This window comes from Anolis sagrei, chromosome X (assembly GCF_037176765.1).
Source record: "Anolis sagrei isolate rAnoSag1 chromosome X, rAnoSag1.mat, whole genome shotgun sequence".
In the NCBI taxonomy this organism is placed as follows: domain Eukaryota; kingdom Metazoa; phylum Chordata; class Lepidosauria; order Squamata; family Dactyloidae; genus Anolis; species Anolis sagrei.
The window spans coordinates 107,356,277-107,371,683 of record NC_090034.1 but is presented as its reverse complement, the minus strand read 5'-3'; the positions used below and the strand labels follow the sequence as shown (position 1 = coordinate 107,371,683).

The 15,407-nt window shown below is 41.8% G+C and overlaps 1 protein-coding gene across 1 annotated transcript; it reads left to right on the top strand.

Moving 5' to 3' along the window:
- Window positions 1–4,284: 4,284 nt before the first annotated feature.
- Window positions 4,285–14,024, top strand: LOC132780524 (apolipoprotein A-IV-like). Its single transcript, XM_067473541.1, has 3 exons — window positions 4,285–4,383; window positions 9,237–9,387; window positions 13,352–14,024. Exons 1-3 carry the CDS (start codon window positions 4,341–4,343, stop codon window positions 13,914–13,916), a joined length of 759 nt encoding a protein of 252 aa, XP_067329642.1. The 5' UTR covers window positions 4,285–4,340; the 3' UTR covers window positions 13,917–14,024.
- The last annotated feature ends 1,383 nt before the right edge of the window (window positions 14,025–15,407 follow it).

The following is a 15,407-nucleotide window of genomic DNA, read 5'->3' as shown; positions in this document are numbered from 1 at the left end:
CGAGGCGTCCCAGAAGGATAGCGTTAAGTTAAACATGAACCAACAGGATAAGTTAAACATGAGCCAACAATGTGATGTGGCAGCAAAAAAAAGCCAATGGGATTTTGGCCTGCATCAATAGGAGCCTAGTGTCCAGATCTAGGGAAGTCATGCTCCCCATGCTCTATTCCGCTTTGGTTAGACCACACCTGGAATATTGTGTCCAATTCTGGGCACCACAATTCAAGAGAGATATTGACAAGCTGGAATGTGTCCAGAGGAGGGTGACTAAAATGATCAAGGGTCTGGAGAACAAGCCCTATGAGGAGCGGCTTAAGGAGCTGGGCATGTTTTGCCTGAAGAAGAGAAGGCTGAGAGGAGACATGATAGCCATGTATAAATATGTGAGAGGAAGCCACAGGGAGGAGGAGGGAGCAAGCTTGTTCTCTGCTTCCCTGGAGACTAGGACGTGGAACAATGGCTTCAAACTACAAGGGAGAAGATTCCATCTGAACATGAGGAAAAACTTCCTGACTGTGAGAGCCGTTCAGCAGTGGAACTGTCTGCCCCGGAGTGTGGTGGAGGCTCCTTCTTTGGAAGCTTTTAAGCAGAGGCTGGATGGCCATCTGTCAGGGGTGATTTGAATGCAATATTCCTGCTTCTTGGCAGAATGGGGTTGGACTGGATGATGGCCCAGGAGGTCTCTTCCAACTCTTGGATTCTCTGATTCTATGTATTATGCTATTATGGTATATTAAGCTATGATGGTATATGATCTGCTATTACTTTGTTATGGTATATGATATGCTATTAAGTGTGTGTCAAGAGTGAAATACTCAAGGCGCAATTGCAAACTGTGCCAACAAAGAGAAAAAATAGGACAAGTGCAAAGAAGCCAGAATGGATGTCCAAAGAGCTTCTAACTGTGCTAAAACACAAAAAAGACATGCACAAGAAGTGGGAAAAGGGAGAAATCACCAAAGAAGAATTCAAACAAATAGCCAACACCTGTAGGGAAGTCATTTCGGAGTGAGAGCCGTTCAGCAGTGGAACTCTCTGCCCCGGAGTGTGGTGGAGGCTCCTTCTTTGGAAGCTTTGAAACAGAGGCTGGATGGCCATCTGTCAGGGGTGCTTTGAATGCAATATTCCTGCTTCTTGGCAGAATGGGGTTGGACTGGATGGTGGCCCAGGAGGTCTCTTCCAACTCTTTGATTCTAGGATTCTAAGTTTGCAAGGAATATCTTAAGTGTCCCAACCTATTCAACATTGTGGCGGCGACAAAAACAATGTTTCTGGAGTAGAGCAACTGTTTTCAAAGTACGGACTGTACAGTTAAACAGGAAATAATACTTTCAAACCAGGAACAGAACATTTTCCCCATTTTGTTTAGCGCCCAAAGTCCGAGTCCCAGGGCATTGGAGGCGCAGCTGTGGCGGTTCAAGTGGCATGGAAACTGCGATAATTGTGGCGCAAAGCAATTGAAACTCTCCCACTCCAGAGTCCGTTTGCAGGGTTGGCAGAACGGCGCAGAGTGGACTCTGGAGTGTGAAAGTGGCAGAAGAAGGGAGGAAAAACAGGCCTTTTGCCCCGAAGGAGGAGCATTCCTGCCAAGTCAGCAGCGCATGCCTGGCCGATAAGCCTAAGCCCCGGCGGCCCTGAACTGTGTCTCCCAGAGATGTTTCCAACCCATATCAACCGCAAGGAAAAGGGGGCTCACCTCGAGAGAACAACAAACACAAACCAGCCCAGAGTCCAGGTTGAAATAAAAAGTGAATATATGTGTGTGCAAGTGTGTGCGCACGCGCATCTGGTGTCCAAGAATGTGCCCATTTCAGAGATGCCCATCTCTGAAATGGGCACACAACCCAGCTGCTAGGTTTCCTTGATGGCAGAACAAATACGAAACTAGCCACTCAAGGCTGAATTGAAAACTATTGTTTGTGTGAGTATATGCACTCATGTATATGTAGTATAGGTATGGCCCAAGAATGTGCCATGTGTGGCATACAGATAGCAGAACAAATACAAACCAGGTTGAAATAATATGAGAATATGTTGTGTGTATCTGGTGTCCAAGAATGTGCCACGTGGTTATAAAGGCTAAGGGTCTTCTTGGCAAACTACAACTCCCAGGACTCAATTGCAATGAAGTAGAGATGCAACATATGTCTATAAAGGCTAAGAGTCTTCTTGGCAAACTACAACTCCCAGGACTCCATTGCCATGAAACTGGTAAGGCTAAGGGTCTTCTTGGCAAACTACAACTCCCAGGACTCAATTGCAATGAAGTAGAGATGCAACATATGTCTATAAAGGCTAAGAGTCTTCTTGGCAAACTACAACTCCCAGGACTCCATTGCCATGAAACTGGTAAGGCTAAGGGTCTTCTTGGCAAACTACAACTCCCAGGACTCCATTGCCATGAAAGTGGTACGAAGCTGCATTCATTCTATAGTAGAGATGCAAAATGTGTCTATAAAGGCTTAAGAGTCTTCTTGGCAAACTACAACTCCCAGGACTCCATTGCAAAGAAAGTAGTACCAAGTTGCATTCATTTTATAGTAGAGATTCAACATAAGTCTACAAAGTCTAAGGGTCTTCTTGGCAAACTACAACTCCCAGGACTCCATTGCATTGAAACTGGTACCAAGTTGTGTTCATTCTATAGCAGAGATGCAACATATGGCAACAAGGATAAGGGTGTTCTTGGCAAACTACAACTCCCAGAACTCCATTGCAATGAAAGTGGTGCCAAGTTGCATTCATTTTATAGTAGAGATGCAACATATGTCTATAAAGGCTAAGAGTCTTCTTGGCAAACTACAACTCCCAGGACTCAATTGCCATGAAAGTGGTACCAAGCTACATTCATTCTATAGTAGAGATGCACCATATGTCTATAAAGGCTAAGGGTCTTCTTGGCAAACTACAACTCCCAGGAGTGTATTGCAGAGAATCGTACCATGTGGCTATGAAGGCTAAGGGTCTTCTTGGCAAACTACAACTCCCAGGACTCCATTGCAATGAAAGTGGTGCCAAGTTATATTCATTCTATAGTAGAGATGCACCATATAGCTACAAAGTCTAAGGGTGTTCTTGGCAAACTACAACTCCCAGGACTCCATTGCCATGAAAGTGGTGCCAAGTTGCATTCATTCTATAGTAGAGATGCACCATATAGCTACAAAGTCTAAGGGTGTTCTTGGCAAACTACAACTCCCAGGACTCCATTGCCATGAAAGTGGTGCCAAGTTGCTTTCATTCTATAGTACGGATGCAACTTTAGAGATGTCGTAATCAAATGCAGGCATTGCAACAACAACAACGGCAACACCAAAGTGTTTGTATACCCCTTTTCTCACCCTGAGGGGGACTCAAAGCGGTCTTGGCAAACTACAAGTCCTAGGACTCCATTGCCATGAAAGTGGTGCCAAGTTGCTTTCATTCTATAGTGTGGATGCAACTTTAGAGATGTAATAATCGAATGCATGCGTTGCAACAACAACAACAACAATACCAAAGTATGTGTATACCGCTTTTCTCACCCTGAAGGGGACTCAAAGCGGTCTTAGCAAACTACAAGTCCTGGGTCTCCATTGCAACGAAAGTGGTGCCAAGTTGCTTTCATTCTACAGTGCGGATGCAACTTTAGAGATGTCGTAATCAAATGCAGGCGTTGCAACAACAACAACAAAGAAGTCTTCATCCATAAGACTTCTGGACCACATCCTTTTGGAAAAGGGATGCTGAGCCTCTCCTTATTCCCATTTCCACCCCTGCGAGGCAGGCCACTTGGAACCAAAGTCCCTCCTTCGGATTGCCAGCTGCATCTTGGATTTTGAACCCAGAACGAAGCAAGCCACGTGGAGCATTTGGACCCATTTGCAATGGTCCGGGTTCGAGTCCAGCCCGGCGGCCTATCTCCAGCCCGGGAATGTGATAAGCGGCCTTCGAGATGCGATAAGCGCAAACAGTGATCTCCTGCAGAGTATAAATACAAGCGGAGGGGAGCAAACAAGCCTACTCGAGAGAAGCCAGCAACCTGCAAAGCCAGGTAAGCAGAAAGGTAGGGAATATTTTGGAATATTTTGGGGTCTAGTCCGAACTGGACCTCGTTTGTCGTGCAACTTCTTCTTCCATTGGATGCCACTCATTCCAGATGTTGTTTGGAGCTCTAGGGTTTGCTTTGGCCAAGTGTTCAGGTTCCTTTGCTTGCCAAAGGCCTCGGGTTAATGAGTGACCGGTGCAGAAGGGGGTCACCTTGTCCTGACCCCGCTCGCCCCATAAATGGAAGCCACCGAGCCATCGAGTGACCATTCCCCTTCTTTCTGCCTTTCAGCCCCTCGGGTCCAGTGGCCATCATGAGGTTCGGCGCCGTTTTCCTTGCTTTGGCCGTCCTGACAGGTGAGTGATGGACAGATGGACAGTTGGACAAATGGACCCCCTTTGGGCCAAATCGTTGGCATTGAGGGCATCTTGCAATGAGAGCCCATAAATCTTATATCTACTATAATGATATTATTGTTTTATTATTATTATTATTATTATTATTATTATTATTATTTGATGGGAGCCCACAAATCTTATATCTACTATGATGATGATATTATTGTTATATTATTATTATTATTACTATTATTATTATTATTATTATTTGATGAGAGCCCATAAAATCTTATATCTACTATGATGATGATATTATTGTTATATTATTATTATTATTATTATTATTATTATTATTATTTGACGAGAGCTCATAAATCTTATATCTACTATGATGATGATGATATTATTGTTATATTATTATTATTATTATTATTATTATTATTATTTGATGAGAGCCCATAAATCTTATATCTACTATGATGATGATATTATTGTTATATTACTATTATTATTATTATTATTATTATTTGATGAGAGCCCATAAATCTTATATCTACTATGATGATGATATTATTGTTTTATTATTATTATTATTATTATTATTATTATTTGATGAGAGCCCACAAATCTTATATCTACTAAGATGATGATATTATTGTTATATTATTATTATTATTATTATTATTTGATGAGAGCCCATAAATCTTATATCTACTATGATGATGATATTATTGTTATATTATTATTATTATTATTATTATTATTATTTGATGAGAGCCCATAAATCTTATATCTACTATGATGATGATATTATTGTTATATTATTATTATTATTATTATTATTATTTGATGAGAGCCCATAAATCTTATATCTACTATGATGATGATATTATTGTTATATTATTATTATTATTATTATTATTATTTGATGAGAGCCCATAAATCTTATATCTACTAAGATGATGATATTATTGTTATATTATTATTATTATTATTATTATTTGATGAGAGCCCATAAATCTTATATCTACTATGATGATGATATTATTGTTATATTATTATTATTATTATTATTATTATTATTATTATTTGATGAGAGCCCATAAATCTTATATCTACTATGATGATGATATTATTGTTATATTATTATTATTATTATTATTATTATTATTTGATGAGAGCCCATAAATCTTATATCTACTATGATGATGATATTATTGTTATATTATTATTATTATTATTTGACGGGAGCCCACAAATCTTATATCTACTAAGATGATGATATTACTTTTATATTATTATTATTATTATTATTATTATTATTATTATTATTTGACCAGTCATATGACCATTTCAAAATACAACACAAGTCAAATATAAGGCAAAGGGGATTATTATTATTATTATTATTATTATTATTATTACTATCATCATCACCCCACTTTTGCCTCCCTAGTTTCCATCCATAATGAGGGTATTATTATTATTATTATTAATATTTGACCTCCCTAGTTTCCATCCATTATTATTATTATTATTATTATTTGACCTCCCTAGTTTCCATCCATTATTATTATTATTATTATTATTATTATTATTATTTGACCTCCCTAGTTTCCATCCATTATGATGGTGTTATTATTATTATTATTATTATTATTATTATTATTATTTGACCAGTCATATGACCATTTCAAAATACAACACAAGTAAAATATTAGGAAAAAGGATTATTATTATTATTATTATTATTACTATCATAATCATTACCATTGATTGCATCATCACCCCACTTTTGCCTCCCTAGTTTCCATCCATTATTATTATTATTATTATTATTTGACCAGTCATATGACCATTTCAAAATAGTAAAATATAAGGCAAAAAGGATTATTATTATTATTATTACTATCATAATCATTACCATTGATTGCATCATCACCCCACTTTTGCCTCCCTAGTTTCCATCCATTATGATGGTATTATTATTATTATTATTATTATTATTATTATTATTTGACCTCCCTAGTTTCCATCCATTATTATTAATATTATTATTAATATTATTAATATTTGACCTCCGTAGTTTCCATCCATTATTATTAATACAGGGTTAGTCAAAATGAATAGGCCAATAAGAATATTAATTGTACCCGAATTGGCCTATTCATTTTGACTAACCCTGTATTATTAATATTTGACCTCCGTAGTTTCCATCCATTATTATTATTATTATTATTATTATTATTATTATTATTATTATTTGACCTCCCTAGTTTCCATCCATTATTATTAATATTATTATTAATATTATTAATATTTGACCTCCGTAGTTTCCATCCATTATTATTAATACAGGGTTAGTCAAAATGAATAGGCCAATAAGAATATTAATTGTACCCGAATTGGCCTATTCATTTTGACTAACCCTGTATTATTAATATTTGACCTCCATAGTTTCCATCCATTATTATTATTATTATTATTATTATTATTATTATTATTTGACCTCCCTAGTTTCCATCCATTATTATTAATATTATTATTAATATTATTAATATTTGACCTCCGTAGTTTCCATCCATTATTATTAATACAGGGTTAGTCAAAATGAATAGGCCAATAAGAATATTAATTGTACCCGAATTGGCCTATTCATTTTGACTAACCCTGTATTATTAATATTTGACCTCCGTAGTTTCCATCCATTATTATTATTATTATTATTATTATTTTATTATTATTTGAAACACAGTAAGATGAGTACACAGCAAACAAACAAGGTCACTCTGCTGGCTGTTGTATTAGATCACAAGTCGGACCTTTCCCAAGTCTCGAGGACTGTGTTGGCGAATAATGTGTGCAGATCCCAGTAAGGTGGCCTTTTGCAGCGATTTTGTCAGTGCCAATTGTGTTTAAGTGCAAGCCAAGGTCTTGAGGCACTGCACCTAGTGTGCCGATCACTACTGGGTCCACCTTGACTTGCTTGTACCAGAGTCTTTGCAGTTCGATCTTTAAATCTCATATTGTGTCAGCTTTTCCAATTGTTTCTCTTCAATCCTGCTGCTGTTGTTGTTGTTATTATTACTATTACTATTATTATTATTATTATTATTATTATCATTATTATTTGAAACACAACAAGATGAGTCCACAGCAGATACTCTGCTGGCTGCTGTATTGGATCACATGTCGGACACTTCCCAAGTGTCTAGGACTGTGTGATGTATCAGCAAATGATGCGAACTGCAATATCGTGGTTAACTTTCTGAAATATTTCCAAGTTGTGGATGATGGGATCTGTGGTTGCAGGATCCGTGGATGCTCAAGCCCTTTTAGATACAATACCATACCATAAAACAGCATTGCTCATATAAAACTGCAATATTGTGGTTTGCTTTCTGAAATATTTCCAAGTTGTGGATGATGGGATCTGTGGTTGCAGGATCCGTGGATGCTCAAGCCCTTTTAGATACAATACCATACCATAAAACAGCATTGCTCATATAAAACTGCAATATTGTGGTTTGCTTTCTGAAATATTTCCAAGTTGTGGATGATGGGATCTGTGGTTGCAGGATCCGTGGATGCTCAAGCCCTTTTAGATACAACGCCATAGCATAAAAGAGCATTGCTCATATATAACTGCAATATCGTGGTTTGCTTTCTGAACTATTTCCAAGTGGTGGATGATGGGATCTGTGGTTGCAGGATCCGTGGATGCTCAAGCCCTTTTAGATACAATACCATACCATAAAACAGCATTGCTCATATAAAACTGCAATATTGTGGTTCGCTTTCTGAAATATTTCCAAGTTGTGGATGATGGGATCTGTGGTTGCAGGATCCGTGGATGCTCAAGTCCTATTGTGGTTGCAGGATCCATGGATACCCAAATCCTATTAGTTGCAGTAGCATAGCAGAAGAGCCTTCCATTATAATAGTGGTTCCCAACCTTTGGGCCTCGAGGTGTTTTGGACTCCAACTCCCATCAAGCTTACCAGCTGTTAGGAACTATGGGAGTTGAAGTCCAAAACACCTGGAGGCCCAAAGGTTGGGAACCACTATTATAATGGAAGGCTCTTCTGCTATACTATTGCAACTAATAGCGTTTGGGTATCCATAGATCCTGCAACCACATATCCCATCATCCACTGCATGGAAATATTTCAGAAAGCGAACCACGATACTGCAGTTTTATATGAGCAATGCTCTTTTATGCTATGGCGTTGTATCTAATAGGGCTTGAGCATCCACAGATACTGCAACCACAGATCCCATCATCCACAACTTGGAAATATTTCTGAAAGCAAACCACGATATTGCAGTTTTATATGAGCAATGTTTTGGGTTTTGCTATGCCATTGTATCTAATAGGGCTTGAGCATCCACAGATACTGCAACTACAGATCCCATCATCCACAACGTGGAAATATTTCAGAAAACGAACCACAATATTGCAGTTTTATATGAGCAATGTTGTTTTATGCTATGGCGTTGTATCTAACAGGGCTTGACCATCCACAGATGCTGCAACTACAGATCCCATCATCCACAACTAGGAAATATTTCAGAAAGCGAACCACGATATTTCAGTTTTATATGAGCAATGTTGTTTTGTGCTATGGCGTTGTATCTAATAGGGCTTGAGCACCCACAGATACTGCAATTACAGATCCCATCATCCACAACTTGGAAATATTTCAGAAAGCAAATGTTTCCAAGCTGTGGATGATGGGATCCATGGGTGCCCAAGCCCTACGATGCACAATTGCACAGCAAAACAAATGCCAAATGGCAATCTCTAGGTTTGCTTTTGGGGGGGACTCCTTCTGAGCCGTGGATGATGGGATGTGTTGTCCTTCTCGTAGGATCGTATGCCTCTTTCCTGAGCGACGAGCCCCGCCGTCCCCGTTTGGAGCAGATCCACGACACCATCCGGGAATACATCGACAAGATCTCCAAAAGCACCTCCGACAACTTGCAGACCATCCGCAACTCGGAGCTGGGCCGGGAGATCAAGTAAGCGAGCCAAGCCGCTCTTTCCACATCCTCCGCCAAAGCACAGGTTGTGCCGACCTCGAAGCTTGGGTCGGTCCCGGCGCCCTGACCCAAAGTCACACTGACCCCAACGATGCATTGGGTGCATTTCACTTGGCTTTCGTGGCCGGAATCACTGGGTTGCTGTGAGTTTTCCAGGTTAACTGGTCATGTTCCAGAAGCATTCTATCCTGACGTTTCTCCCACATCTATGACTCAGAAGTTGCGAGGTCTGTTGGAAACTAGGCAAGCGGGGTTGATATATGTGTGGAATGATGTCCAGAGTGGGAGAAAGAAAGAACTCTTGTTTCTTGCCATTGGTCACCTTGATTAGCATTGAATGGCCTTACAGCTTCAAGGTCTGGCTGCTTACTGCCGTCTGCTGGAGGCAAGTGCAGACGTTGCCATTGGCCAGCTCGATTGGCATTGAATGGCCTTGCAGCTTCAAAGTCTGGCTGCTTACTGCCGTCTGCTGGAGGCAAGTGCGGACGTTGCCATTGGCCACCTTGCTTAGCATTGAATGGCCTTGCAGCTTCAAGGTCTGGCTGCTTACTGCCTGTTTATATACCTGTGGAGTAATGTCCAGGGTGGGAAAAAGAATTCTTGTCTGCTGGAGGCAAGTGTAGATGTTGCCATTGGCCACCTTGATTGGCACTGAATGGCCTTGCAGCTTCAAAGTCTGGCTGCTTACTGCCGTCTGCTGGAGGCAAGTGCGGATGTTGCCATTGGCCACCTTGATTGGCACTGAATGGCCTTGCAGCTTCAAGGTCTGGCTGCTCACTGCCTGTTTATATATCAGTGGAATAATGTCCAGGGTGAGAGAAGGAACTCTTGTCTGCTGGAGGCAAGTGCGGATGTTGCCATTGACCACCTTGATTGGCATTGAATGGCCTTGCAGCTTCAAGGTCTGGCTGCTTACTGCCTGTTTATATATCTGTGGAATGATGTCCAGGGTGGGAGAAAGAAACTCTTGTCTTCTGGAGGCAAGTGTGGATGTTGCCATTGGCCACCTTGATTGGCACTGAATGGCCTTGCAGCTTCAAGGTCTGGCTGCTTACTGCCTGCTTATATATCTGTGGAATTATGTCCAGGGTGAGAGAAGGAACTCTTGTCTGCTGGAGGCAAGTGCGGATGTTGCCATTGACCACCTTGATTGGCATTGAATGGCCTTGCAGCTTCAAGGTCTGGCTGCTTACTGCCTGTTTATATATCTGTGGAATGATGTCCAGGGTGGGAGAAAGAAACTCTTGTCTTCTGGAGGCAAATGCGGATGTTGCCATTGTCCACCTTGTTTAGCATTGAATGGCCTTACAGCTCCAAAGCCTGGCTGCTTCCTGCCTGGGGGACTCCTTTGTTGGGAGGTATTAGCTGGCTCTGATTGATTCTTGTCTGGAATTCTCCTATTGTTGTTATTGTTTATTTACATGCACATAACAGGAGGGCCCAAGTTTGCCCATGCCTGGTTGTTATTGTTATTGTTTATTTACATGCACATAATCAACCACAATTGGTCCCACTGTTGTTCTCTTTGGCCAAAGTCGTTCCATTTGAATGTGTAAGTCCTTTGTAATAATAATAATAATAATTATTATTATTATTATTATTATTATTATTTTAGGTGCGCATTAGATTTGATGGCGCATTAGACTCAAGTAAATACAGAGTTTTTTTGTGTGTCAAGAGCAACTTGAGAAACTGCAAGTCCCTCCTGGTGTGAGAGAATTGGCTGTCTATAAGGATATTGCCCAGGGGACATTGCCCCAGATGTTTTTGATGCTTTACCATCCTTGTGGGAGGCTTCTCTCGTGTCCCCGCATGGGAAGCTGGAGCTGACGGAGGGAGCTCATCTGCGCTCTCCCCGGATTCGAACTTCCGTAATAATAATAGTTAGATCAGGGGTTGTCAACCCTATCGTCATGGATAATAATAATAATTGCCCCAGATGTTTTTGATGCTTTACCATCCTTGTGGGAGACTTCTCTCGTGTCCTCGCATGGGAAGCTGGAGCTGACAGAGGGAGCTCATCTGCACTCTTCCCGGATTCGAACCTTAGTAATAATAACAGTTAGATCAGGCGCTGTCAAACTCATTTTCATGGATAATAATAATAATAATAATAATAATAATAATAATACTTCATAATACAAAGCTTTCCTTGGAGGCTTTAAAACAGAGCCTGAATGGCCATCTGTCGGGGGTGCTTTGGTTGTGCTTTCCCCAGGAACACAAATAAGTGTTACATAGTGTAATTAGGCTGAGGTGGCCTTCTGTGAAAATGTGTTTGACACCCTCTGATCTATTTATCTATTATTATTATTATTATTATTACTATTATTATTATTATTATTATTATTACCGTATTGACTCGAGTCTAATGCAGCATCGAATCTAATGCGCAATTCAATATTCAAAACACGGAAACCCAAAAAAAGCATTTGCCGTATTATGCGCATCTAATGCGCACCCTAATTTTGGAAAGGTAATTTAATCAAAAATGGTTGAGCATTAGAATTGAGTAAATACAGGATGATGATTCCATCTGAACGTAAGGAAGAACTTCCTGACTGTGAGAGCCGTTCAGCAGTGGAACTCTCTGCCTCAGAGTGTGGTGGAGGCTCCTTCTTTGGAAGCTTTTAAACAGAGGCTGGATGGCCATCTGTCAGGGGTGATTTGAATGCAATATTGGACTGGATGGCCCATGAGGTCTCTTCCAACTCTTTGATTCTATGATTCTATGATGATGATGACTACTATTATTTAATTGAGGGAATCTTTGACTGTCATAGCTCAATGCTTTGGAATCCTGGGAGTTGTAGTTTTACAAGGACTTTGTGTCCACTGTCAAAGTGTGCAGGCGCCTCATCTGCCATAGCATTGCGCCATGGCAGTGTGGAATGAGTGCTATCCAACACAACTTTGACTCTCATTGCTCAATGCTTTGGAATCCTGGGAGTTGTAGTTTCACAAGGTTTTGTGTCCACTGCCAGAATGTGCAGGTGCCTCATCTGCCATAGCATTGCGCCATGGCAGTGTGGAATGAGTGCAGTCCAACACAACTTTGACTGTCATCGCTCAATGCTTTGGAATCCTGGGAGTTGTAGTTTTACAAGGTCCTTGTGTACACTGCCAAGGAGATGGCAAGAACTCTGGGAGTTGTAGTTTTGCAAGGTCCTTGCGTACACTGCCAAAGTGTGTAGGTGCCTCATCTGCCATAGCATTGTGCCATGGCAGTGTGGAATGAGCGCAGCCCAACACAACTTTGGCTGTCATAGCTCAATGCTTTGGAATCCTGGGAGTTGTAGTTTTACAAGGTCCTTGTGTACACTGCCAAGGAGATGGCAAGAACCCTGGGAGTTGTAGTTTTACAAGGTCCTTATGTACACTGCCAAGGAGATGGCAAGAACTCTGGGAGTTGTAGTTTTACAAGGTCCTTGCGTACATTGCCAAAGTGTGCAGATGCCTCATTTGCCATAGCAATATGCCATGGCAGTGTAGAATGAATGCAGTCCAACACAACTTTGTCATAGCTCAATGCTTTGGAATCCTGGGAGTTGTAGTTTTACAAGGTCTTTGTGTCCAATGCCAAAGTGTGCAGGTGCCTCATCTGCCATAGCATTGCACCATGCCAGTGAAAGTGGTGTAGAACCGGATTACTTCTACAGTGTAGACGCAGAGAAGACTATTTATTTATTTATTTGCTTCACTTTTATACCGCATATTTCAGCCCTTGACAGGCGACTCAATGCGGTTTATGGACTTTGCAAAACTACTACTCCTTCAAACTAGATTTCTTCTACAGTGTAGACGCAGACAGAGAAGGCTATGGACTTTGCAAAACTACTACTCCATAGTGTGGAGCCATGGCAGTTAAAGCAAACTATGCAATGCATGCAGCCAAAATAACACGGCCGATGCGTGACCCCGTTGCTCTTCTCTCCCCGCACAGTTCCCGCGTCTCCGACAGCCTGGCGAGTGCCCAGAGCTACCAGGCCGAATTGCAGAAGCAGCTCCCGCCGGTGGCCCAGGACCTCCTGCAGAAGATCATCACCGACCTGAAGCAGGTGAACGAGAAGATGCAGCCCTTTGCCGAGGAGCTGAACCAGAAGATGCAAGGCGGGGTGAGCCAGCTGCAGGAGCGCCTGGCCCCCTTTGCCGAGGACCTCCTGGAGCAAGCGGAGCAGCACACGCAGACCCTGCGCCAAGCCCTGGCCTCCGGCACCGAGGAGCTCAAGGCCAACCTCCAGCGCAACGTGGAGGACCTCCAGGCCCAGCTGGGGCCCCTGGCCGAGGACATGAAGGGCAAGATCCAGCAGCAGGTGGAGGACTTCCGGCAAGGCGTGGAGCCCCTGGCCCAGCGCCTGCAGGGGAGCCTCTCCGAGGGGCTGCACCGCGTCCGGCACAACCTCCACCCCTACGCCGAGGACCTCCACCAGAAGCTGGTCCCGCTGGCCGAGAACCTCCAAGGGCAGCTCAGCGGCCTCTGGAACGCCTTCCGGGAGAGGTTCCAGTGAGCCTCCAGTCAAGCCCGTGGTGGCCCTCAAAGTTTTCCATCTGGGGGGATTGATTTGGGGGAGGAACTAGACTTCCCAAGCCATGCCAATAAAACCACATGCAATGACCCACTCTTGTTGTTGTGCCCTTCTTTGGAGAGATGGCAAGTAACGGTACACATAAATGGAGAGCTCGAGGGGGGAAAACTAGACTTCCCAAGCCATGGCAATAAAGGCACATGCAATGACCCACTCTTGTTGCTGTGCTCTTCTTTGGAAAGGAGGTGGCAAGAAACGATACTTACAAATGGAGGGATGGAGGAGGGAAACTAGATTTCCCAACCCATGCCAATAAAGTCACATGCAATGACCCACTCCTATATTTTGCCCTTCTTTGGAGAGGACCCCACTGTTGTCTTTCATCCTTTCTTTGGAGTGAAGTTGACAAGAAATGGTACCTACAAATAAATGGATGGAGAGGGCAAACTACACTTCCCAATAGGGCCTGTGACAATAAAGCTACACGTGATGACCCATTGTTGTCCTTGTGCCTTCTTTGGAGAGAACCAACTCTTGTCTTTCATCCATCTTTGGAGAGGAGATGACAGGAAATGGTACCTACAAATAGAGGAATGGAGAGGGAAAACTACACTTCCCAAGCCATGCCAATAAAGCCACATGCAATGACCCGTTCTTGTCGTTGCGCCCTTCTTTGGAGAGGACTCCACTCTTGTTTTTCGTCCTTTCTTTGGAGAGGAGTTGACAAGAAATGGTACCTACTAGGGCTGGTCAATTCGTTTCGTTAATTTGTAATTCGTTAAAAAATTTGTTATTTTTTGAATTACGAAACGATTACAAAACATTTTTTTTAACCTGGAAGTGTTTTTAAATATCGAAATGGCAGGCGCCAAAAATTTTTGTATTTCCGTCCATTTCGGAAATACGTAAGATGGCCGCCTGCCGATGCTTGCTGAGAGGGGCGAGCGAGAGGGGCGAGCGAGCGGCGAGCGAGAGGGGCGGAAGCACTCTCTCCTGACATTTCACCCACATCTATGGCAGGCATCCTCAGAGGTTGTGAGGTCTGTTGGAAACTAGGCAAGTGGGGTTGATATATCTGTGGAATAATGTTCAGGGTGGGAGGAAGAACTCTTGTCTGCTGGAGCGAGAGGGGCGAGCGAGCGGCGAGCGAGAGGGCCCGCCAGAGTGAGTGCCTGCCTTCCCTCCTTAATAATAATTAATAATAATTAATCCCTATTCTACTAAATTAATAATTAAATTAAAAAAATATTTAAAAAATATTGGGAAAAAAAGGGCGCCATCTTTACAAAATGTTTTGTAAATATTTACGAAATTTCGTAAATACCGAAACTTTTTTTTGGGAAAGTTTTGTAATTATTTTAAATATCGAAACAAAAAAAAACCCCAATTACAAATCGATTTTAGAAACAAATTTTTGCGTTGTTACCCAGGCCTAGTACCTACAAATAAATAGATGGAGGGGGCAAACTACAC